The sequence below is a fragment of the Tetranychus urticae genome, chromosome 1, assembly GCF_039701765.1.
Source record: "Tetranychus urticae isolate SD_2017Ah chromosome 1, NJAU_TeUrti_SD_1.0, whole genome shotgun sequence".
Lineage (NCBI taxonomy): Eukaryota > Metazoa > Arthropoda > Arachnida > Trombidiformes > Tetranychidae > Tetranychus > Tetranychus urticae.
Window position 1 is genome coordinate 8551265 of NC_142958.1, and position 25413 is coordinate 8576677.

The 25413-nt window shown below is 32.7% G+C and overlaps 5 protein-coding genes across 7 annotated transcripts; 1 reads left to right on the forward strand and 4 right to left on the reverse strand.

The window, feature by feature from the left end:
* Positions 1 to 172: 172 nt before the first annotated feature.
* Sobp (Sine oculis-binding protein) lies at positions 173 to 2924 on the forward strand. The gene has a single exon (XM_015933113.3). It carries the CDS (start codon positions 1109 to 1111, stop codon positions 2789 to 2791), a length of 1683 nt encoding a protein of 560 aa, XP_015788599.2. The 5' UTR covers positions 173 to 1108; the 3' UTR covers positions 2792 to 2924.
* On the reverse strand, positions 2849 to 4781 carry LOC107365581 (uncharacterized). Its single transcript, XM_015933114.3, has 2 exons — positions 4004 to 4781; positions 2849 to 3908 (listed from the first exon to the last, which is right to left on the reverse strand). Exons 1-2 carry the CDS (start codon positions 4089 to 4091, stop codon positions 2953 to 2955), a joined length of 1044 nt encoding a protein of 347 aa, XP_015788600.1. The 5' UTR covers positions 4092 to 4781; the 3' UTR covers positions 2849 to 2952.
* Positions 4782 to 7092: 2311 nt separating this feature from the next.
* Positions 7093 to 12507, reverse strand: LOC107365644 (sodium- and chloride-dependent taurine transporter-like). 3 transcript variants are annotated; one of them, XM_015933186.3, is made up of 10 exons: positions 12204 to 12507; positions 9916 to 10050; positions 9610 to 9851; positions 9055 to 9306; positions 8876 to 8979; positions 8676 to 8800; positions 8497 to 8609; positions 8050 to 8432; positions 7729 to 7861; positions 7093 to 7664 (listed from the first exon to the last, which is right to left on the reverse strand). In XM_015933186.3, exons 1-10 carry the CDS (start codon positions 12409 to 12411, stop codon positions 7536 to 7538), a joined length of 1824 nt encoding a protein of 607 aa, XP_015788672.1. In that variant the 5' UTR covers positions 12412 to 12507; the 3' UTR covers positions 7093 to 7535. The 3 variants fall into 3 exon arrangements, with proteins under 3 accessions (XP_015788672.1, XP_025017302.1, XP_025017300.1); XM_025161534.2 differs by lacking the exon at positions 12204 to 12507 and adding an exon at positions 10881 to 10945; XM_025161532.2 differs by lacking the exon at positions 12204 to 12507 and adding an exon at positions 10188 to 10312.
* A 4252-nt stretch (positions 12508 to 16759) lies between these two features.
* Positions 16760 to 20885, reverse strand: LOC107365679 (nose resistant to fluoxetine protein 6). The gene is made up of 11 exons (XM_015933229.3): positions 20054 to 20885; positions 19820 to 19971; positions 19640 to 19748; positions 19076 to 19148; positions 18749 to 19005; positions 18458 to 18680; positions 18200 to 18359; positions 18051 to 18133; positions 17740 to 17983; positions 17351 to 17680; positions 16760 to 17290 (listed from the first exon to the last, which is right to left on the reverse strand). Exons 1-11 carry the CDS (start codon positions 20229 to 20231, stop codon positions 17027 to 17029), a joined length of 2073 nt encoding a protein of 690 aa, XP_015788715.2. The 5' UTR covers positions 20232 to 20885; the 3' UTR covers positions 16760 to 17026.
* Positions 20886 to 22459: 1574 nt separating this feature from the next.
* On the reverse strand, positions 22460 to 24912 carry Rab23 (RAS oncogene family member Rab23). Its single transcript, XM_015932906.3, has 6 exons — positions 24677 to 24912; positions 24432 to 24553; positions 24268 to 24353; positions 23556 to 23795; positions 23154 to 23261; positions 22460 to 22765 (listed from the first exon to the last, which is right to left on the reverse strand). The coding sequence occupies exons 1-6, from the start codon at positions 24707 to 24709 to the stop codon at positions 22503 to 22505; spliced, it is 852 nt and encodes a 283-aa protein (XP_015788392.1). The 5' UTR covers positions 24710 to 24912; the 3' UTR covers positions 22460 to 22502.
* Positions 24913 to 25413: the final 501 nt, after the last annotated feature.

Here is a 25413-nt window from a genome sequence, read left to right on the forward strand (position 1 = left end):
CTTATTGATAACTTTTGTAATTTCAGCTGTTTCTATCAGGGTGGAGTTGGGAGAAGACTCAAGAAGATGCTTTGATAGCTGAAGACAATTTTTTCGAAAATTAGAGGCGGGTCAAGTATTATGTTTAACATATGTTTATGTGGTTGATTATGGCTATGATGTTGCCTTTCAGGCAGATTAAATACAAATTATTGTCCACCCGAAACAATGTTAAGGATCAATTTAATGAAGTTGGATATAAAGCAAGGCCTGAAATGTAACAAAAAATACCAAACAAAACTAAATCAACCCTTGCGTAGGTGATTGTGATGATAAAGACAAAATGTTTTCATCATAGAGATAGTTTCTTCTTTTCAAGTTGTATTATTGTTATTAAGATTATGATGATTTTACCAAAAAATCAGGTCTTAATTATTTCTGCTCTGCCCACTCTCACTTTCGATTTTCATCTCTAAATAATATCATAAAAATCAAGAGTCAAATATCGAGAGTACTTAAAACTGAAAAGCCACCAACGCCACCAACACCGTTAAAAGTGTAATATCAACACGTTCAACCTTGTTTACCACCGTTTTTCCTCCTCTCGATCGATCCACCTTTCCAGTTGATTCGGCCTTCATCTAAGTTCAAAATGGTAATCATCTTCTCTGTGGTCGATTGTGTGCCAAATATCATTTGTTTAACCATTTGATGATACATTTCGATCAAACCCACTTTCCTTTTACTAATCAATTGTTTTGGGCTTTGACGATCCTGGAAAAAGGATGATGATTATCTCTCTCTCGCCGACGCCGCCATATTCACTTATCTTCGTTTTGAGTTTCTCTTTTCATCTTATATTATCATCATGTTACTCTCTTGCGTAGGAATCCATCAAGAGAGGGTGGATCAACTTATTTCGATCCATTAGAGTATGGGTGAGCGGCCCTGATGATGATAATGATGATCAAATGAGAAGTGAAAAATTTGCTCTTCATTTCAACTTGACTTGACAGAAACCATTCAAAATCTTTCATTTGTTATTCTTTGCCATTACAAGTTTCATCTTTTTTTCGCTATTTTTTTCAATTCTTAACCATCCTGACGAGTAACCTGTATTAAGTGCATCATGTCATCCAATTCGTTATCCAATACAATGTCCAGTGATTGTTTGCCATCTGAATCTTTGGTCTCTTCCAACACTGTTGGTTTTCTTGGTGAATCAAGTTCAGGTTATGATGAAGATGAAGAATCAAGTGAAAATATACTTTGTTCGTGGTGCCAAAAAATGGGTCCAAAAATGTTTACTCTTCGGTGTACAAATGGTTTGAAAGCATTTTGCAGTGAACTTTGCCTTACTCAATGTAGACGAGCTTCATTCAAGAAGAATAAAGTTTGTGATTGGTGTAAACACGTTCGCCATACAGTAAACTATGTTGACTTTCAGGATGGTCAACAGCAACTTCAGTTTTGTAGTGATAAATGCTTAAATCAATACAAAATGAACATTTTCTGTAGAGAAACTCAGGTTCATCTCAACTCTTTACCAACTGTATATCGGTCAACAAGTCCATCAACAAGTTGTCCCTCTCATCTTCATGGTCTCAACCGGATTCTAGATAACAATATGACCATAAAAGAAATCGAAGATTCACTGGTTAATCCCGAGTTTCGGATGAAAAATCTATTGATTCCCAATAAACAATTTCCAACCTCATTAATAACATCAACATCTAGTCCATCTTCAGGTTCAATTTCAAATGGTAAAAGCGATTCAATGGCCAATTTTAGATGTTCATTAATTGAGAAAAGTATTGACAATTCAACAAACAAAACCACAATAGAGAATAAAGACAAGGTTGGAAAAGAAGAGCCAAGTAGAGAGTACAAACCTTCCGTGCCAAAGAAAAGTCCGACTAAATCTAAAGTTCGAAGACAGATGGATCCCAAAAATAAATGTACAACTCTGGTTAAAGTTGAAGAGATTAGTGAATCAACCAAACTGCGCTCATGTAAAAACCAACGTAATACAATCGGTGATGAAAACCAAAACAATGAACCAAGTAACATTGAACTTGGTAAAGACTTGCAACCTAAAAGTGTAGCCACTTCGAAGATCACATCTAATCAAAGCCAAGAACCAATAATCGATCCATCAACTTCATCAGCTAATGGCTCAATGCCACTCCTTTCAAGATTCACTCCTAACCTTTTACAAAATCACGCAAATGGATTCAGAACTGTGTATAATAATGATTCTCATATTTCACCTTTTCCTGACTATCTTAGTCAACGTTTATCAAATTTGCCTAACAGAGATGCTTCATTAAACTCAATGGGATCATTTTTGAATCCTCTTCAATTGGAACTTTTGAGACATCGAACTTTCAATTCACCCATTCGTCATTCAATGTTCCCTCTCAATTCCCCTGTTGTGGCCAATCAACCAGATCAAAGGCCATCCATTCAATCAATTTATTCCCAACTTCCAGAGTCTCATCATTTCAATTCTCAACCAATTCCTTTTAATGAACAAAATAATTTGACAAATGCACGGATTCAGTACTCAGTGCCACATCCTTTCTTGTTTCCCCTTCCATTGCCGATTCCGTTACCGATTCCTATTCCAATCGATCTGGCATCTTTGTTTCTCAAACCTACAATCTCGACTCAAGACAAAGAAGTTCAAGTAAATGTTTATGAAAGATCTGGATTTATAACACTCGATTCAAAGATTACTCCAGATAATGATGACCAAAGTGTAGGATTCATCAAGAATAAAAGATTCAAAAGAGACATTATTTCAATATAAGAAACTACAATTGAGAGGTTAATTTAGCTTGATTGGACAACTTTGAAAGATGATCAATAATGTATAAAAAAGATATTTATTAACAAGTATTATCAAGATAAAATAAATTATTGTTGAGTTTTCGGTGGAATTACTTATTGTGTAAGTTAATGAACATTGCTTTAAACTAATCGATTCCAATTTGTCCTGAAATTAGACCTGATATTGCGAATGTTTTCAATTACAATTGGAAGGTTTATACCGTGTTTAACACTGGAAATAGCGTGAATAACATTGGAAAGTAAAGAAATGGGTGAAAAGCGTGTGAACAAGAAATTGGCCGATGAAGGTGAATTGCGTTTAACAAGCCATGTGACGGCGGGCTTGAATTTGCTTGGGACACTAAACTTTTTAACCACTGAATTGATGTAAGCTGATGCATGAGGCTGCAATGATTGGACAAGTTCATCGGCCAACATCCAAAACAAAACTGGACCGACTTCCCCAGAAATTGAATTTGAAGGTAAATTCATTCGACCATCAACAGATTTCAACGAGATTGTTGACTTTGAAAAGTCGACAAACGGTGGATCAGCAGATGATAAACTAAGAGTACCATTGGTAAGGTCAAGATTAACAGTTGTACGAACTAAAACATCAGTATATTCAAGGGTTCCAATGCCCGATCCATGGACATCTAAAACACTGTACAAAGTGCCATTAACTGCATACTGACATTCAGCCTCCAATTTGGGAAACAAAAGGCCAATCTTGAATCGAAGTTCACTCAATTTGGAGCTCAATTCTCTGACCATGAAATTAGACAAACCAGTTAAGCGAAAATTTTTCAAATAAATAACAAATGGATCACCACTTATCAAGGGTTCAAAGTGAATCTTGTCAACCCGATAAGGATCCACCGAAGGAATATCCAAATCACTTAATCCAGTCTTCAAATTGGCTCTCAACTGATCACCAAGAGAATTGTAAAGATGCTCTTCAAACGTTTCCTCCAGCGAAGCATTGGAAGCTCCATTGTTTGGTGTGCTTGCTGAATATTTTGGTGGATAAAATTTTAACACATTAATCCGATTGGACGATGAAAAGAGGTTCCCTTTATACGAAGAATCTTCAAACCCTGAAAAGAGCCAAACATCAACAATTAGGATTTTTATTCAGTTTGATTTAAAACACAAGAAAAGCTAAAAATTGAGACATTTGACGGATACTTACTTCGATTGATTTTGTATTGGCGTTTTGCAAAAAACGGATGGACACATGTGATTAAGACGAGTAAAAGGATAAACTTGAATGTTATCATAATTATGATGATCAAGTTTGAATTAAATGTTTGCACCCAGTAAAACTGAATTAAATGTTACTTTGGTGTTAAATTGTATTGAGGTTGACTTTGGCTTATTGACTGGTTGGTTAAGTTGAATTTAGTTCAGTCCGTTATCAAGCTAATCCAGTTTGAGTGGTGAACAACAGTGAAAAGATGAACATAAACAGAAACATAGTCTGATCACTTGCAAGATTGCCTCAGGAATGACGACAAACACCAAACAAGCTAAACGAAGGCCAGTTTATATGATGAAAAGCCTCCTACTCAGATGATCGGCCAGACCCTTTTACCTCTTCGGTGTCTCTTTCTTTTCTCTTTAGTTTCTCTCTTCTTCTCATCCTTGCCACCTTTATCATCTTCAACGCCATTCTCTTTACCTTTTTTTCTCATTTCTCTCATCATTTCAACCAATCTTTCAAATCTTCATATTTTGTTTGTTCTCAACATCAAATGTTAATAACTTTGACCCATGGTCTATGACATGCAAAGCTCATTAAAAATGAATTTTCCTATTCATTTACTTCATTCAAATAATCATCTATTGGCCCTGTAACCGGAAAAGTAATACTTAAACTTGACCCAGAAAAGAAGAGATGAAATCTTCTCTTTTTTTTCTGATGAATGATGATGTTTACTGTTTCTTTCTCCTTTTTTAGATGTATTTCATTTTTTCTCAACATGAGACTCAGTGATGATGATGGCTGGGATGAAACCAGGTAAAGATGTTTCCAAAGCTAAAACCAGGACGGAAGCTGAAGACTCATGAATGGAATGATAATGATATTGAGATGATTACTAGAAATGGTAATTAGTAACAACTAGTAACAAAAGGAAAACTCGTTTTTCTCAAACAATTAAGAATAACGATTATTCTTGATAATTAACGTCAACAGTTTCCGTTGTCTCTCATTAATTCAACATTGCATTATATTCAAATGTTATTAACCATGAAAATGGGTTACCAAGATTTTAACAAATATTTGCTATAAAAAAACATGTTAAATGGCTTGTTGTTGCTTCCAAATGTTTCACTCATCACAAGCAAATATCCAATTCCCAATTTTCTGATCATGTTGTGTACTTAAATAAATTGAATTATTTTGTTGATTAAAATCTGAAAAGATCCAGTTCTACATTTAGATTATTTATTTTAAAGCGATCACAATTATGAATATTACGGTTAATCTTTCTGAAATGAATACAAGAAGATGATAATGATTAGATAAGATGAAGAGATAAATGGTGTCAAGGTTAGTTCTGGTCTATCATCAGCATCTAAGTGTCCATCAAATGTCCAGTTGTCCAAAAGTGCAATTGTTGTTTGTTTTTTGCCATCTCTCAAGTTGTAACATATTCAAATGGCTTTCATTCAAGTCATAATGAATTATTGTGAGGATAAAAATACAGAACAGAAGAAATGTTTGACCGAGAGAGTAGAAAAAAGATTCATTCGGAAGACTCTTTTTCATGATAAATCATGAAACTTGTAATTTTAAAGAAGCTATACTTACTCAGAAGAAGATGAAAGATGAAGAAAAATATTGAAAGAAGAGAAGAAATTTACCGTTTTCTTCTTCTTGTTCACATCATTTTGATGATCAAATCTTTATCCTTTTTCTGCTTCTTCAATCGCTACTTTTTATAACTTACCTTGATAATGGAGACAAAAAATTCAATTAAAATAATCAATCTGAAATGGTTTAACTTAACCAATCAAAGATGATTTGACTCGCTTCGCGAACCAGGTCAAAGTCACTTTATTTACCTGTTAACCTTTACCACTTTTTATATTGAAAAATGTCTACAATAATTAAATTGACACAATCAAATCTCAACACCACAATGAAACTGTTGGTAAATGAAAAAGTGATGAAAATTGAAAAAAAACATCTTCTAAACGTCAAATCAAACCTTTAATCCAACTTGATCATTTAATTGGACAGCAAAAGGCTCTTCAATATACTTCGGTATAGAAAGTGATCAACAATATGATCTTCAATTAACGTTAAATTGCATTTTTTTCATTGAGATGGATGTAAATAAAGAGTGAAAATGCCTTCAATTGTTATGGATCAAGGTCGGATGAAAAGGCTAAAAAAGGACGAAAAGATGGTTAAGATCATTGGCATCATTGGTGGCGATCGTGCGATTCATCCTTTTTCTTAATGTTCAGTGTGATCTTTTTTAGGACAAACTCGAATTGCAAATTTCATCTCCTCTACCTTTCATATTGACCATCATTTCATTTTTAGTTTGAATCGTGATTTACTCTAAAAGTATCTTTTCTTGTCTTTCTGTTGCTTTTCATTAACGCGAAAACGATTATGTTAATTATTGTGTTCATGACAAGTTTCTTTAAATTATAAACAGTAAATTGAAACCTTTCCAGTTATTATGGTTTGATTGTGTTTAGTGACCAGTTGATTTTCAACATCTTTCCAACCTCCAATTCAACTTTAATATTCAAAGTGAAGCAATTAATCAAACAGAATTCCCATCTTACTATTACAATCACTATCATTACAGCTGTAAAATTAACGGTCATTATCATCCATTGAATTGGGTAGCTTTCAATCTCAGGCCTCTTCCATGTCAATTGTCCATTGAATTTTCATTTTTATCTTTTCTGGTTTAGTTTCCACTTCTTTCAATTTTCTTGGTTTTTTGATTAAATCTACTGCAAATGTCTGATACTTTTATATAAAATTTGTTGAACATTTCATTTTGGATGAAAAGCGAAGCCTTTAAAAAATTTATCAATGATTTTTTTACAATAATTGATGTTTTTAGGCTATAAAGTCTTCTTTAGCAATGGTTATTTAAATGAAGTTGAGTTGAAAATTTTCACGGAAAGTTGATATGGAAAGGGTTAAAGACTTGTGGTTACCTTATATCTGATCATCTGATTAGCTTGTGGCTTCATTATTGTCTGGAAAGTTTCAAATTTTAGAAGAGATTAACAGTGAGACAGGATTGAAACTTGTTTTGAACAGAGTTTTATTAGAAAAGCTTAATTGAGTAAAGAAACAAATTCTATAATCATGAGAGTTGCAAAAAACTTTATCTAATTTCAATACTTTCTTTCTAACTGTCTAGATGGTAGCACAAGTCGATACCAAAACATCTCAATATCTTGGCGGCGTCTTAAAAACCGCCTGGCTCCAGGGCCGACAAAGCTCACAATACTATCGAAATAAGATTAAGAAATAATTGAATGTTCACGAAGAGTGAAGAATAAAAAGAATTGAAAAAATGATATTACATTAGAGTAAATCATAACTTGATAGAACTTAAGCAATTTCGTTCTTAGGACTGTTCTTTGGGGATTTGTTTTGAGCTAACTCATTGGAAAAGTTTGATTCTATCAAGTTAGGTTTCACTCTTTTGTAATTGTATTATAAGAAAAAGAATCTAAATTATCTATAATTGACTAATCGTTATGTCATCTACTTTATGCTTTGCATCATTATGTTTTTCGCTGGATACTGCCATTTTCATCTTATCTTCAAGGAATGATGATGGCGACCTTTTCATTAATATCTCAAGTTTCTGTTGAAGAGCAAAGAAAATAGCAATTAATTTTTAGTAAAATAAGCAATAATTTTTAACCAACCTTTTTGATTGAATCACCTGGAGTCACAATGAGAGCGTAAATTATGTAAACTGGAATAGCTATCATTGAGCTAAACGATAAAAACCAGCCAAACGCTATGGCCCAACTTGGGTATACATAAGTATTGTTATATCTGTTGATCAAAGTAAAAAAGAGTGTAAGATTTTTAAAATACCAACTAATTGAAGTAGAGAGAGGAGACGAAATCATAGCAATCAAATCTAAATTTACTAAATTTGTGGCTTTTTGATTCATTATAAGTCAAGCTAAATGATCTCATGATTTCGTCTCTTCTTCCACCACATTTTGCCATAAGATTACTTGATAGGTTCAAGGAGGAAAATTGAAACAATAAAAATGGCTGCAGTTAATAAGGGAGTTAAATATTTCCAACACCAAATAAACCAAACTGAAATTTCCATTCCAATCATTTCTTTGATATTTTTCCTGAAACGGTCAGCACCATATAGCCAAGCAATTGTAACACATTCGAAGAATGACATCCATAACAAGCACATTCCCGATGCACCATAAAAGTCGAAAATCTGGAAGACATACATTCCTCCTCGTGTTACCATTGAAAGGCCAAGTATGAATGATATAAAACAAATGAATGAGATGAAATATTCACGTCGACGTCCAACCCGTAAAAATTGTGGATACATGTCAACAATTGCAGTGACAAAGCCTTCAACTGCTACAAACTGTTGAAATAAATTTCCATTTCAATTTATATTTCAATTTAAAACTAAGCTCAATCTTTATTACCTGACTTCCAAGCCCCAAAAGTATAATCATTAGAAAGAAAAGAACTGCCCAAATTGGTGCTCCAGGCATAACTGAAACTCCTTTAGGATAAGCTATGAATGCTAGACCAGGTCCTGTTGGGATATTACCAGAGCAATATATTTACAGTTTATTTATTTTTAACAATGAATCTAACTTACCTTTATCAGCAACATTGGCAACATCAACACCTTGTTGGTGAGCCATGAACCCGAGGACTGAAAATATTGCAAAACCAGCAAAAATGGATGTCCCACTATTCATGAAACAAACAAAGAAGAGTTGACTGAAAGAAAAAAACAGAACTGAGTAATTAATTGAACAAATTTCGATGGTACAGCTTATTAGGAATTTCACTCACTGGTAGAAGTTGTTATGGAAATCATTATAACTTCCAAGAGCAGTCATGGTTCCAAGAGCAATTGCATATGAAAAAAATATTTGAGTTCCAGCATCGATCCATACCTTGATATAAAGTGAGATTGATTTAGAGTTATTAAATAGAAAAGCAGGAAAATGGGGAAAAAATTCTCAATTTACCTGAACTTTCATTAATTTGTCAAATTCGGGTTTCATATAAAATGTGATTCCTTTACCAGCACCAGGCAGTGTTATTCCTCTTATGAAAAGGATTACCAACATAACGTAAGGGAAAAGCGCAGTCACATATGCTGATTTACCGGTGGATTTGATTCCTCGCCAGATACAGAAGAAGCACAGAATCCAAGCGACCGCCAAAGAGATAACCAATTTTGGTTGTAAACCACCCACAGAGTTAATCCCATCCGAGATCTTATCATGTATAATTTAATACCTTACACAAGATTATACCAATATATCGGACATTTTAGAGGTTTAAAAGTAAGCTTCGATCATTTGACTTCAACTAAAACCTCAATTTAAACAATATATTTACAATGTAGAGTACTGATCGAAGCTTGGGAAATAGTTTCGAAAGAATACAATCTACAAAAATATTTTTACTTTTACTCTTAAAGATAAATCTGATCGAGCTTTGTCTTCATAAACAGTGAAATGATAGAAACTATAGAAAAAATCGTCCGGAAAAGTAAATCAAATTAATCAAATACTTACTTGAAGAATCTCTCTTTCCCAGAATTCAACTGCAGCATCTTTAGTTACTGCAGACGTATTTTGAACAACTGAGTTAACTGAACTGCCTGTGAAGCAATTTGGAGTATTCCATGGATTGTTACATGTTGCCCAGGGAAGCACTGGAGAGAACGAATAATACAGGTAAAGTAAGGCCCAAGCCAATATTACAATGTAATAGATATTCAAGATGAAACTGATGATTGATGTTCCATATCCAATTCCTGAAATATGAGAAATAACAAAGGGAAAAATTAATTTCTTAAACAACTGAGCAGCTGATTTTACCTTTAAGTAAGGGACAAATCTTTTGCCAAACTGTTATTCCACCTTCCTGCCAATATTGACCGATGGCCACTTCCATAAAATAAATCGGTACTCCACCAGCGACTAAACATATCATATATGGTATAAAAAAAGCACCTGAATGCAAAAAAAGTAAATTAAACAATTGATTAGATCTGTGACAAAAACTAGAAACACAACAGCAAGAAAAACTTCCGTTACACCGGTTTTCAGCAAGTTTGTCCTTTTTATACAATTTTAGACTTTCAAATTACTTCGTTGACTTTTGATCATTGATCAAATCATCAAACGCTGAGATAAAGTTTCAAAGCACGAAACTGATTATTAATCCGTGATTACTCTTCGGTCTTGAATACACTGTTACATAATATGTAATAAGATCAAAACAAAGAGTTATACTCTTTGGATAAAAAGCTAAGTGATCACTGATCAGAAAAGTGATCGGATCCTGGACTCGATAATTATTTATTAACAAACCTGTTGATTGAAAAATTGCAAATCTCAATCAATTAATCATAGATTGTTTTTAATTTTTGGTGTATTGTTTAATGCTCTTCAGTATTTAAACATCATGGACTCAGTTCATTGTATTTAAAACTGAAATGAAGTTAATTTTCCATTCTCTTGTGCCTATTTAGTTGTGTGATAATTAGGAACTGTCTTCATTGAAATAAAAAGTAGGCAAAACATTATGATCTCGTATATCAATTAAAAATAACAGATCAACAAACTTGAACTTGTCCAGTTGCATAAGGCTTGAAAAGGGACTGTAATTGTATATCAGGTAACGGGAATACCAGATAATGAGGTATAATTTTTCTTGGTCTCTATTGAAGAGCAAGGGAAATCACAATAAATTTAGTATCGTGGTACTGCTATTGGTATTCAATAATGATAATGAACTTAAAAGTCCAATTTCTTTGCAATAAATCAATCTTTAACTCCACCTTGTCCAAGAATCTGGTACACACTGTAATCTGACAAATCGTGAATGTTGTCGAGCTATTAGTTCAATGAACCAAGATCTTTTGAAAATGATAAATTGACACTTTTGAAATCCAACTTGATTAGACAAATGTTTCAATTTTTAAAAGACAAGAGTATAATAATAGACATTAGGGCAAGAAGTCAAGAAGTCAAGAAATCTTGAGAAAATATCAGGTTGCTTGGTCTAAAACCTGGTTAGTCTTTGAAAACTGAATAACCAGACAATAACGTTATGCACAAAATTTCGTGACAAAAATGTTGACAAACCAGGGATCGTTCAAAAATTTAGCTAACATTATGCAATTAATCTATGAAATTAATCAAATCTTTAAAAACTGAATGATAATTTCTTGTCTTTTGTTATTATTATTAGATAAGTCTGAATCTAATTATTGTCAACTAAATATGACCATTGATTATTGGACATTATTCAATAGTTCAATAGCAGCTAATCCTGATGCCATTAATCTTGATCAATGATTTTAATGTTCAGTGTAAATCAGTAATGGAATGAACCCAATGGAAGAAGACAATTTCCTTTTTATCACCGACAAATCACTAACACATTACACCGTGAAACTCAATTGGCCATTTCCTCAATCAATTATTTCCATCATTATAATGAAAAATATTGACTTCTTTTCATCTTTTCCTTCTTCTTTATTCACAACCAAATCCATAAAAGTGTCTGAGGCTTGAGATTATCTTTGATAAAAGTTAATTTGATTAAGAAAAATCAGACAAAAAAAGCATTTCAAACAATTTCAAGTTCAATGTTGCTCAGTTCAGAAAATGTATAAAATTACTTGCGACCTTTTCATTTGCAAATATTGAACAACAATAGATTCTAGATGCAGAACTAAAATTGGAAACAACTACATGTGAAACTCGGAAAATACTTTTTTTCCCATGTTAGCTATTCAGTTACGGTTCCACGTTTTTTGTTTACCCACAATTACATCATTTTTATCCTTTTTATCTCCCCTTTTGGAATGGTTCCAAGTTTATTTGTGGATAAAAAAACTTGATAACTTTCCACTTTGACCAAAAAGGCAAATGTTTTAAATTTAAATTTGATTGCAGCAAGATGAACAAGATTGGGTAAATAACCTAGAAAACAACAGTTTGTCAGCTTTTAACCCAATCTTTACCTTTCTGGTTGCGTTTCAACAAACCAACAAATTTACTCCCAAATGTATACCATTGCACGATATACAAAGATGACAGTAATGGATGAACCCAATTTGAACCCAATAAATGTAAGGTAAAACAGATGAACTTACCTCCACCATTTTTAAAGCACAAATAAGGGAATCGCCAAACATTACCCAAACCAATGGAGAAAGCCATACATGAGAAGATGAACTCGAACTTGTTGGCCCATTGTTCACGCTTACGGTAACCTGAATCTGGTTCAACTTGGGTATTTTCATTAGTCAATGGAACACTCACAGCATTGGAAGATTTGTTATCAGATGTTGATTCCATCATGTTACACTTGGTACAGATTTAAGGTTACAAAGAAAAGTTAAGGTTACTGAAGACGTACAATTTGAAATGAGACTGACTAAATGAATGGAGAAGATTTGAGGAATGGATGAAAGTGAGCAACATGAGGATAAAGATGATGAAGATGATGGAGTGAGAAAAGGAAATGGATAGACCAGAATTTTGTTTTCAAATAGATTCTCTTTGTTATTTTCTTCCCTCTCTTTTTTCAACCGTAATATTATATTTAAATGTGAATATTAAATTTTAAGTAAATGCATTAACAGTAAAAGCTCTTATTACTATTTAATAACATTGTTAATGCAAGTAATTCAATTAGATTTAATTGTCCAGCCTGAGAGTGAAAAAAATAAGATGAATCTATTCAAAACAGACAGAGTCACAGCCTTGAGATTCACTTAAATTTAGGAAACTGCTAATTTAACTTTAGCTTTGGTTAAATCTACTTTGATTAAGATTGCTTTTCTGACAACAAAATTTATAAATTACTTTTCCTTTTGCTAAATTATTTTGTATCAATTGAAACACTATTATGTATTAGCAATGCATAAGTCATCGCAACTCTCAGTGAATGTAAAATTGGTGACAATGAACAAAAAATGATCCACTTTCCATAGCTGTATTGATGAGTCCATGTTGGTATCATTTGGAACCAGAATTTAGCTAAAACTTAGTGCAAAGTATCGGGAAAATTAATTTTAATTGCGAATGGTTGTCTATAATAATTTCAAGTTGTCTCAGAAATAAAACAAGATACAATCGGGTTCAATTAATCTTAACAAAAGCTGTGAACCGAGATTATGATCCCCGAGTGATCTTTACATTTAACTGTTTAAATTTTTATAAGCTACATTTTTTGTTCAGTTGAGTGCGAATATGATGTCCAAGAGCTTTTGTTAGAAGCGGACAAATGTGATGCTGTAGATGGACTTAATACCAAAGAGTAGTTTCTTTGACTAACACTCTTTCACTTGTGAGTTTTTAAAACAAAAGAATGATATTAATATATTAATATCCATAACTGAGCAAGAAACTTCCTTTAAAATTAACAATTTAGTGGTTGAATTAGCTTATTTTTCACATTCTTGCCAGATAAATTTTTTGTTGAAATTTGTTGGATTATAGTGCACGAGAATCGAGCAATTATAATGATCTAGATGACAAGTGATTCCCTTCGAAAATTGCGAAGATTTTCCGTCACGAATTTTCGCGATAATAGAAAGACTCAAAAACTTTCTTCGCTCCAATCTCTTGCAAACCCAAGTTTTTTGGAATTCCATGGATCGATTGAATTTTCAGTAAATATAGAAGGCTATAAGTTATTATACATGATGACATCTCGAATTTTTTCCAGGTAAGTCAGATTTTTTCAAACTTACTAAATTCATAGCTTATTACTGCAATAACAAGCATGCCTGAGCATTTCATTCACAACTCGATAGCTTTTTTGAAAAATCAAAATCCAATTCATTATTCATCATTACAAGTGAAACCTACGATCATGACTGATCGTAATTTTTTCACTGAATACGGGACTGGCTTTTTTCACCGTATTGTCCAATGCGGCAAAAAACGGTAAAAAAGTGGTTGATGAAGTGATGGATGTGGTGGAAAAAAGCCGGCCCCACTGAGTATAATAAATTCAATCCATATTTAAAGACTCAAATTCTTGATGAAAAACCATCGTCCATGAGAAAAAGGTAAAAATAAATTAAAATCTGGTTATACAGCTGAACAAAATGCAATCTTTTTATACAGTTAAAATATCATATTTTTCACTAACTCTTCACTCGAAAGACAGTTTTACTTATCCTTCTAATCCAACAATAAACCATCAACCTGAATAACCAAAAAGTTTTTCCCCAAAAGTCAATAGTAAAAGATACGGATTATGCTTTTTCCCCCACCCTGTTTGAACGCTAATTTCTCAGCAACCTGCATTTCGAGAAAGCTCTCACTATTTTTTGTAATTGAAGTTCAATCAGGGCTTTCATTCTGTAAAAAATTTTTTAGAACCCGTTTAGTTTAGTCACAATCTTCCCGCAAAAATTTCATAGTTTGACTTTATACACAGGGCATTTCAGCTAATTTTATTGTTGTAAATTGGCAATATCTTCGCCCCTGAGTGACCTCCAGGTTAGATATTTTTTTATGGAAATTTGGGCGATACTCTATTGTCATATTTTAAGGGCGAAGTCATTCAAGGTCATTACGTTATTTGATCTCTAATTGATATTTGGAGGTCATTTTCTGAGAGTGCAAAAATTTTTAGATTGGTTGAATGTTTATTGAAATAATTTCAATGTCAATGAGACGTGAGACAGTTTTTTTACTATCGTTTGAATTTCTATCGTTCAGATTCTCATTTCTCAGCAAATGAAATGAGTTGAAATTATATTTTTCTTGGTTTCAACTAGGCCTGTTTTTCCGTTTAAATTTCAAATGGTAAATGTTATCATTGACAAAATCCAAATGAGTAAAGATTTAATTTTTTATCCTTTTCGCAATCATTTGATAAGAGCTGAACATTGGGCTCAACATTAACCTTTAAATATCAATTGACGAATCAATAGGCTATTTACAAGATTCACTCAAATTATTATCATTTAGTCTCTTAACGCAATTCTTAATTCACATTCTTATTGTTTACAAATAAGTAAATTTTATTGAGGAGCCAAATTTAAGGAAAAGGAAATAAAAATAACAATAACTCTTCGTTAATTGTATTGTATGAGACTTTGAAATAGTTATCTCTGTGATCATCATAAAAAGACCGCATTTGTGTGTCGTTTTTCATTTCTGTTTTTGCTGATGTTCATAATCGTGAATCGTGGCACCAAAGTTTTTAGAATAACCTTCCAACAAAAGTGAGAAATTAAAGAATGTTGGGTGCTCGGAAATTTTCTTTCACTATACCATTTTCAAATTTAAAAGTTATCTTGTTAACCTGCAAGAATAAAATTTACTTAATAATGTAGAAAATAAAAATGGAAAAATACGAAAAAAATTGCTGCATCATAGTACCGGGCGTTTTTTCTCATTTTACGCCTTCATGCAGGCATAACTCACGAACGGTTAGTGCTACAGACTTCAGACTTAAACCATAAGCTTATCCAGATTGCACAACGATAAACACAAGTGCTCAAGGTTATCATTTCATTTTTCCAGGGGTATGAGTTATGAACATGTAACTAACACTATTGGGTCAGAAAAATTTCAGATTTCAGAAAATGACCTTTCAAGGTCAATTAGAGGTCAAAACAAGAATTGACCTTGAATAACCTTGAGCACTTGTGTTTATCGTTGTGCAATCTTGATAAGCTTATGGTTCAAGTCTGAAGTCTGTAGCACTAACCGTTCATGAGTTATGCCTGCATGAAGGCGTAAAATGAAAAAAACGTTCGATATGTCTCCGGTCAAATGTATTATGTGCCACTCGGAATGAAGCGGAAAAAATCATGAATGAGTCTATGGAGGTACTTTTTATCCGATGAAAATTGGAATCTCTGAATACTCCATCTCTGACGGAATAACACTTCGTATCAGTAAATTCACATACCCCGGAAATACACCTGTTGTTATGGCCAGAATAGTTAGAGAGCATGCAAAAAATCACGACATAGAAGCATCTGATCTAACAAGTGAAGCTATTGGTTTTACCATGGACTTTTGCACTGGAGAATATGATTTTGGAAAAAAGAAGACAGGAATACGACGCCTTAGTTTGTGATTTACATGATATTTTTAAAAATTAAATAATTGATGTAGGTAAAGCTTCAAAGATTATATCATGCAGCTTTAATCTGTAAAGAACTCTTATTAAAATGAAATTCTCGCCACACAGGCACTTATTGCCTGAGGTTTGATTATTTTCAGTGAAGTTATTTTTTTAGTGCATCGCTAGTCAAGTTTCTTCACGAAAAGTTCCTTTGTGTTTAAGTGCATTTATGAATATTTGTCAGTTTACATATCCAGAATTTTTAATTTGATTAAAAAGAGCAAAAGGTAAAATTTTTTGGGCAAATGTCCAATCAAAAGTTCGATGGGCAGCGTTCAAACGAAATATTAATAATTCTAATAATAATAATAATAATTCTGCTTCTGAATAACATATTTTACTACAAAAATGCAATAATCGTTACAACATTTGGATTGAAAACGCTCGCTCAGACTACGCCGGCTCTCGACTGCTCAGTAAATCTTAAATGAGACAAGAAAATTGAATTATTAATGTTGAGAAGAAAGTAAAGCTAAATGAATCGGAATAATTGCCAACCCTTCATGTTCATCAACCATGTAATGAACCAAATTCATGTTGAATGCTCAAATGTATTCAAGGTTGTTCTTTATTTAGCAAAAAATTCTTGTTTAATTAGATTTTATTTACAATGGTAGAATCAGAAAAAAAAGAAAGAAATTAATCGATTAATGGTAAACAAAAAGAGTCATCATTAACACAATTAAACGGTTAAGACTCGAGAGGTAATCACAATGAAAAATGTATTGTTACAAAATGATAAATAGTGAAACTTATTCACAGTCAATTTGCATATTGATTGTTGGAAAATTTCAACTATTTACTTTGAAAGGTTGATCTTTAATAAACCAAAACATTATTGTTCTGATTTTCTGGTTTGTTTTGAAAAATGTTTATAAATCGATCGTCGATGGTCTCACTTTGGTAATTGTTTGATAAGCCAGTTGATTGACTGGCCGATATTTGTCCATTGATTTGTACAGTTTCAGTTAACTTCTTGGGCCAGAAGATGTTTTCCAGGTTGGCGAATGGCAACTCGAACAGGATGGCAGAAACATAGCTGAATAGCATGGATATGGTTAGATAGCCTAAATATAATATAAACTGAGGAAAAGAAGAGAAATTATTATAACTGAATTTATCAATTTGTTCACCAATCCATACCATGTTGTAATGTGAGAAGTTGATTGTTGTCCTGTTGGAAGCAATGTGCATGTAGATGAAAAGCAAATGAATGAGATAAGCATGATAAGTCAATTTGCCGAGAGGAACAAAAGCTTTCCATCCAAGTAGGTTATTGACGAGTGGACAATGACCATAATGGCATGAGACAATCATGTAAGACCAACATATTGACCAAATAATTCGGTGTAAAGAGCTGTACACAACTGATTCAAATAAGGAAGCTGGATGGCCATTTGTCCATCTATAAGATGCCATTGTAACGACAGTTACAGTTGATAGACATAAAACCCAGAGAGAAACATTGATTCGCTAGAGAAGAAAAGAAAATGATTAATTTTCATTTTTCCATGTAATTTAATTCAACAAACCTTGGAAATTCCAATATCTCCATATCTGAGTATAACATAGCCAAGAAGTATTCCAATAAGAAAAGGTCCGACACGGAAAAAAGGCCAAATATAAAGGTGGACTTCTTGGATAGTCTGAGATGAGCCGTCGATTGAAACAGCTAATGGAGTGACTGATGAATGGGTTACAAATGTAGTTACTGCGGTTGCCATTATTGATGCAAACAAGGCTGATCCAATGATTGATAAACCCACCACTGGAACACTGAAAATAAAGACAAAATTTAAAGTTACTTTTGATTTGAAATATTTTACCGAAGAAAAGTCAATACCTTGATGATAAAAGAACAAGGATAAAAGTAGAAAAGATATAAAATTGAAAATCATCAGCCAAATACCAAGTATGTCCAATGCACTGAAAAGAAACCCAAAAAAATGTTAGATTGTTTTGAATGTAATGGAAATGGTTTTGTCAAATTACCACATTGGATGAAAAAAAGTTGTTGATATAAATGAGATTCCGCCACCAAGTTAATTTACAAGGATTACTGATACTCTGCATGAAACTCCATTCAGGTCCTGAACCAATTTTACCGGCAACAATGTAAATACAGATTGTAAATGCCAATGTCGGAGTCATTCTGTAAGTTAAAAGGTACATGAATCAGTGAAACGGTAAACTCGGTAAAACATCAGCCAATTGAGACAATTGGCTCAAAATAAATGATCTTTTTCTTACCTTAAATATCTATGAGCTATTGAAGCTCCCATTGTCTTCATCGAGTTGACTGCACATTTAAGCATGGAATCGTCGTTTGTAAAGATTTTCTTGTAACTGTCCAGACCTCCGTAAGTGACCAGTAAACCACTGATCAAGAAGAATGTATCAACCCATGGAGTAAAGTTTAAAAACACTTGGAACCACAGCTTTTTAATCTCTATCTGAACAGATTCAGGATCAACTGTAGCCAGGAAAACAAAATAAAACAATAAGAAAAACAGTTTCAAGTTTAAAGTTAAACTCATTTACCAATAGAGATTTGACTGTGATATGAATATGTATGGCCCAAAACAATGAAACAGAGAGCAATAAAACGAAGTCCAGAAAGACATGAAATGTTTTTATCGGATGTTTTTGGATCCATTAACTTTAGTGAATTTTCATAGACAGAAAATGCAATCAAAATTTTGGCTCGTTTGCGAAAAGGTTTATGGCCACATAAACGAAAATAGGTTGACAATGAAGTTCCAAGAAGAACGACCAAACCAAGAATTATCAGAACACAGCTAAAGGGGAGAAAAGAATAGATTCAATTTACTGTGCAATGGTCAAGCCTGATGTTGCTTGAAAACTTACATGACAACTATTTCAGAGGAATCCAGAGTTTCCGGAGATCGACCATGACATGATAAAACCTTTGCCTCTATCACTGAATCATTGAAAAAATAGAGATAATCAGTGAAATTAGCTTCTCTCTTCTTTTCAGTAACAGATCAATGAACTATCATTTTATCAATATATTTCATCGTTCATAACTGGAACAATTTAGCAATAATTATTGGTGATAATAAAAAAATCACAAGACATTGATAAACAGAAAGCATGAAAATGTTCAACTCTATTTTTTACATGTTAATGTGTTGATCAAGTTTAAAGGAAAGACAAATTGGGACAAAATGATATTGATCGAGAAAATTAAGTTAACAGAATTGATTGTTGTCAATAATTAGATTGTCAAGTCACGCATTAGCCTTGTAATTTTACCTTTTGTTTACTTTGTATTGGTTTTGTCATCGTATGATGGGTTGAAATTGAGGTGACAATCAATTGTTTCATTAGGTTGACTTGTGAGTGTAAATAATTTTTGCTCAAAGTGTGAAGCTACATATTGACTGATATAATAAATAAATGATTACTTACCATTATTTTGAATGGCTAACAGATTTTCAATGTCCATTGTTGAACAGGTTGAAGGTGCACATAAACCCATTGACATTTGTTCACTTACATTTGGGTGTAATGGGTTAAGCTGGAGAAGAGATAAAAAGATTAGAAATGTGATTTGTGTGATTCAATGTTTACATTTGAAACAAGACTTACATTGGAAACATTAAGCTTTGCTCTACAGTAAACTCCATGGAAGGAAAGATTATTAGATTGTTTTACATCAATACTGAGACACTCATCATAGGAACCAAACAATCTGAGATTGTTGATGAATAAAATTGGTGAAATTTGAGAATCATTATGAACTGGAAAGAAATGAAAAGGCAACATTGAACACACATTTGGGTAAGATATTGGTTTCGGGTTTAGCTTAATGAAATGGCTTACCGGGTTGTGTTGAATTTGTTTGATTAAAGTAAGTTTTTAATGATTGGAAACAAGTTTCACTAATATTTAAAGATGATGATGAGGTTGAGAGGGAAGATAAAGATGATAATAATGATAATATCTTGGTTGATGAGGATACAACAATTAAAAAAGATGAAAATAAAATTATAAAAAACATGATAAAAAGCGAGTGGTTAGACTGCAGTCGATGTTGGGTTTAGATGTTAACTTGGGTTGCCATTCCGCAACTTGAACCCTTGATAAGTGGCATTTTTAAATTTAATTTTTGGCAATGGATCAACAGGGTGAGAGGGAAGATAGATGAGGAAGAAGAAGATGGGTAAGAAGATGACTGGAGAAGGAAGAAGACTGGAAGGGAAAAGTTGAAAGATCTGTGAGTAGGAAAAGGATTGTGACTGGATTAACACAGAGCAATGAAATGGATACACTTGTGTTTGGGTTTTATTGTGTTGAGTCAAAGATGATAATGGGAAACACTTTAATTGTCACTTTAACCATTGATAACATTGTTTATTCCCACCAAACCAACACCGAGTCTAACCAGAATCTCACAGAATCTCTCCAGTCTCTCTGTGAACACAGTAAAAATGATTAATCAACCTTGGAACTTTTATTTTTACTTTAACTATTTACTCAACTCACAATTGATAAGGTTTGAGGTTCAACTAATCACTGGTGTTGCTTTTTGAACGCACATTTTTCAACACACACATTTGTAAACATTGCAAGTAAAAGGTCAACCCTTTTTTAGGAAAAAATGGGTTTATCGATAGATTGATTTGTAAACAGTAAAAATGTTAAGTCTAAGTGAGAATCAACATTGTAAATTAACCAGTTTTTTCAGTTTTAATTCCTTCATTGGTCATGCAGAGTTAAAACAATGCCAAGGACAGCAATGCTTCATTGAATATTTACCAAAGAAATTCAATATATCATGTGGATAACCGTTTTAATTATAATCATCATCATGTTTCTATCTTTAATCATTTTAATGTATTTCTTTTTTGTCATCAACCAAATATAATTATTCTTCTTTGTACCCATTTTAACCCAAAACCAGCAACAAAAAGATCCAGATTTATGTGCAATTATTTGACCAATGTCTTTGAACAAACTAACCAAATCGGATTATATTTTTATGAAAAGTTGATATGTCAGATCAGTTTAGATTAGCATAAATCTGTGGAGATTATAGTTCGTACCAGAAAACACGCTTAACTGATTAAATCGCAATCTAAATCCTTCTCAACAAGACTTTTAGATTTTAGATTTAAACCGTTTATTGAAAATGATTTCAAGTGCTTGCATGTTGACGTCCAATCTTAAAATGAAAAAATTGGGTTCCATACCAAAAATATCAATCATATTGAATATCAAATTTAAGAAACAATTCAATAAACGTTAATTTATCCCGTTATTATCTTGAAATCAATCCCTTTCTCATATTTTGCAGCTGTAAATCGTGATTGAGTCAAGTAATTATAAATGCAATGAGTAAATAGCTTTTTTAAGATAAAAAATCATCTTCATTGTTTGATTTTCAAAATTTTCAGTAAATTGTCGATAACTGGTGAATCAGTCTTTGGATTGTCGTCGATTTTGGTTTTAGAGGTTTGAGAATCTAAATATGAAAAACTTGAATCAACTGAATTGTCAGCTTTTGGTTTTTAAAAAATGACTCGACAAGTTTTGCTTTTTGAACGAAACTAACCTATAATTAGAACTGTACAATGTTACGACAAAAAATAAATTTCAATAATTAATTTTAGAAAAAATTAGTTCAACAATTCATGATAGATGTTCTGGAATTTAAACATTATCATTGTAACGTCAAATATAACGGAATCAAAATTGGATCATTGGAGGTTCTGTGCAACATTCAGAATACAAATTGACAAGGAAAGTGTCTAAATGTGTTTGGAGTTGTAAAGCTTTTCAAAGCATCTTCCTTCAAACTCCATTCTCATTTAACTTTAGAATTGAACTTTACGAATTAAGATCGTAATTTACGAAATAATAGAATCACAAGATTAAGAACATCAAAAAGTTCTGTCGCTTTTTTACTAGTACGTTTTGATTCTAAATCCACCGATTTATTCATTGCGCCAGTGATTCCAAGAGGCAAGCGCATGATTATAAGAGTTCGTAGGTCATTCGGAGTAAATCATCTGGAATCGATTGGTTATCAATGTTTAGTAAATTAATGATCAGTAAAAAAGTCAGCTCATTGATAACAGTTGCGGGATGAGTTTCGAGTTTTTCTGGGCTAATGTTTTAGACACTTTCCTTGAAAGATGATCCCAATTTTACAATTTGGACTCTTTTCTTTGTCGCACAGATGATTCCATGATTTGGTGGCGAATGAAATAAAGAATAATCGATGAATGAATTTTGTCTAATCATAACCAATATGATGAGATCTTTATTATTAGAAAAGCCAACAACTCTTGAAAACGGTATTTTTCAACAATTTATCTGATTGCCTTGAATGCATTTGAGGATAATATCGCCTATGATGAAGCAAAATGGTTGAATTGGCTGGTCGAAGGGGAGGAATCAAGTGAAACCTATTCTTATAACGAAAATGATGAATAACAGGAGCATTACAATTGGATGTTATACCATGAGGACCATTCATTCGTTTACGACGATACTTTGATCCACCATTTGATCTTAATTTAAATATTGGAGCTGAAAAAAGAAACGAAAAGAAAGAAAAGAAAAATAAAATCGAGACAACAAATAAAACAGCAAAAGTAAAGAAAGGAGTAACAAAATTGTTGAAAAATGTGAGTTAATTTAAAATGTAATGAAATGACCTTAAAAGATGGCGATGATTAAAGAGAGTTAAAGGCTATTCTCAGCTCAATAGTTGTACTTATAATAGTTGAACAACAACAATAAGAAAATGAGATTCATAAAGAGACTAAAGTTGGATGAGTGAAGAGGAAACTGAGCGGGTGGAAGGTTCAGGGCAGGTTAACTTGAAATGATAAAATGATTGAGATAACAGCAAAAAGATAATGGTAATGATGATAATAATGATGATGATGATGAATTAAGGGATAGACTAACTTACTTGATATTAAGTCCGATTTTTGGGTAGGATTGGTCAATTTCGTGACTGACCTTTCTTCTTGATTTTCCGTTACAGAGTCTACATAAGATTCTGCCAAGTATGAAAAAACTGTAAAAATGTTCAATGATGACGGTAATCATGAAAAAAGAGGGGCAAAAAGATGGATAAATGGAGCAAGAAAGAAAGAAGGGAAGAAAGTGGAAACATTAATGGTTGGTTAAATTTGATTCAAATTGTGATTCGAATAACGGTTTTCTTCTTTCATTTCCTTTCTTTTCTCAGTTTTACTTTTCTCTGGCAACTCTTTCAATGGTTTCATCAACAGGGTAGAAACCGTTAGGAACCGGAAGAATTGGAAACTGGCCATTTCCATACAACATGATCATTCAGTGTGACACTTACCTGAGTCAACGTTGAGATTTTCCTTGACGGAAGTGCGAAAAACTTTTAATCTTATTGATCTTGCCAGCGAGTCAACCTCATCTCGAGACACTTTACTTCGACTAATCAGGTCCATCTTGTTTTGAACCAAAGCCATTGGGATTTGACCACATTCATATTCAACCTTTTTCTTCCAACTAACAACAGAATCAAAAGATTCACGATCAGTTGTTGAAAATACAATAACACAGGCTTGAGCACCTAAACCAGAAAAGGAAAACCCAAAAATAAGTGAATCGCAATCTTGTATGATAATCATTTTGATGATATTGAGATGGGAATTTAGCAACACTTTAAAGGCAATGTCATCATTAACTGTTAAACAACCCTTGAGACTGATTAAAGTCAAGTTTAAAACAATTAAAGTCAAATGTTTCTCACATTAAATGGCTGGAAAGCTAATATTAATTTTTATATATAGGAACGATTAAAGTGTATAAAAAGCAATTTGAAGGGCCTCATTGATTAGATTGATCGAGTCACAGGTTGAAATTGACTGATGACCTTAATTAAAGCCTTTTAGGCAATCAGTCAATTAACGTTATTAAATTATTATCTCAATTAGATTTTGTGCAATCATGGTAAAGTAAAAAATTTGCAGGTTAAATGGACCATTGAGACAATGAATTTGGTCATGAAAGGAAAGGTTGAAATTGTTTCATTCAATACAAACCTCGGTAATAAGCTTTTGTTAGAGCATCAAACTCTTCTTGACCAGCAGTATCCCATAACATTAGTCTAATCTCTTGTCCATGAGCCCTTTGGAATCACATTGGAAAAAGAAGACACAAAATGTAAATTAGTAACCAACAGCTGATTGAACAATTTTGAACTCACTTTACAGTTCGCTCCAGAAAATCAACACCCAGAGTCTTTTTGTACTCATTGGTAAATATTCCGTTGCAATATCGTTGAATTAAAGATGATTTACCAACAATTCCGTTGCCTACAAGCACAACCTGATTTACAGTTGGAATCAATCAAAAAGTGTAATCAATGTTAGGCTGAAAATTTGTCACCAAATGTGTCGATAGATTGCTGGTTATTATTAAATTATTAATTAAAACACTAAACATGTTTACCTTGATGGTTGATTCAAAATCGTCGTCTCTCATTGAAGTCTTTTCCTTTAGTTGGAATGATAAATCACAACTGATTAATTTAATGATAAAAAGATGATTTATAAACACACAGATTAAATCATGGACATTTTAAATGTGAACAAAAATGGCTTTCTGTTCATTTGTCAAAATTGGTTGATGATCAAGTTGGTTGGTGATGAAGTTAACTCGATGTGTGTTGTGAACAGATTTAGAATGATGAAGATGATGAGAAAGAGCAATGAGGTTATTTTGTCAAGACCGGTTTAATCAAAGAGTAAAGTAGGAAGAGACAGCAATTTGGAAGGTAAAGACAAAAGTGTTGCCTTATCCCACCGGAGGGCACAAATTGCAAGAAAATCAAGAAAAAGTCTTTTGCTTCAATCAAATTTGTTTATTTTGCGGCGGTTAATTTAACAATATTTTTATAATTTTACTTTATTAAAACACCTTCATTCAATTTTCCAATTAGCCCCCTCCAGTGGGATAAGGCAACACTTTTGTCTTTACCTTCCAAATTGCTGTCTCTTCTACCTTACTCTTTGGGTTTAATTGTTTAGCTTGAAAACCCGTTTCTGTTAACAATCATTTTCTGAGTCTCATCTTCCACTCCTTGAGGCTTCATTTAATAATTTGGCTAATTGTTGACCAACATCACATAAATTACTTTCCTACAATAACAACACCAAAATAATGACCCTAATACATCGAGAAAAAGT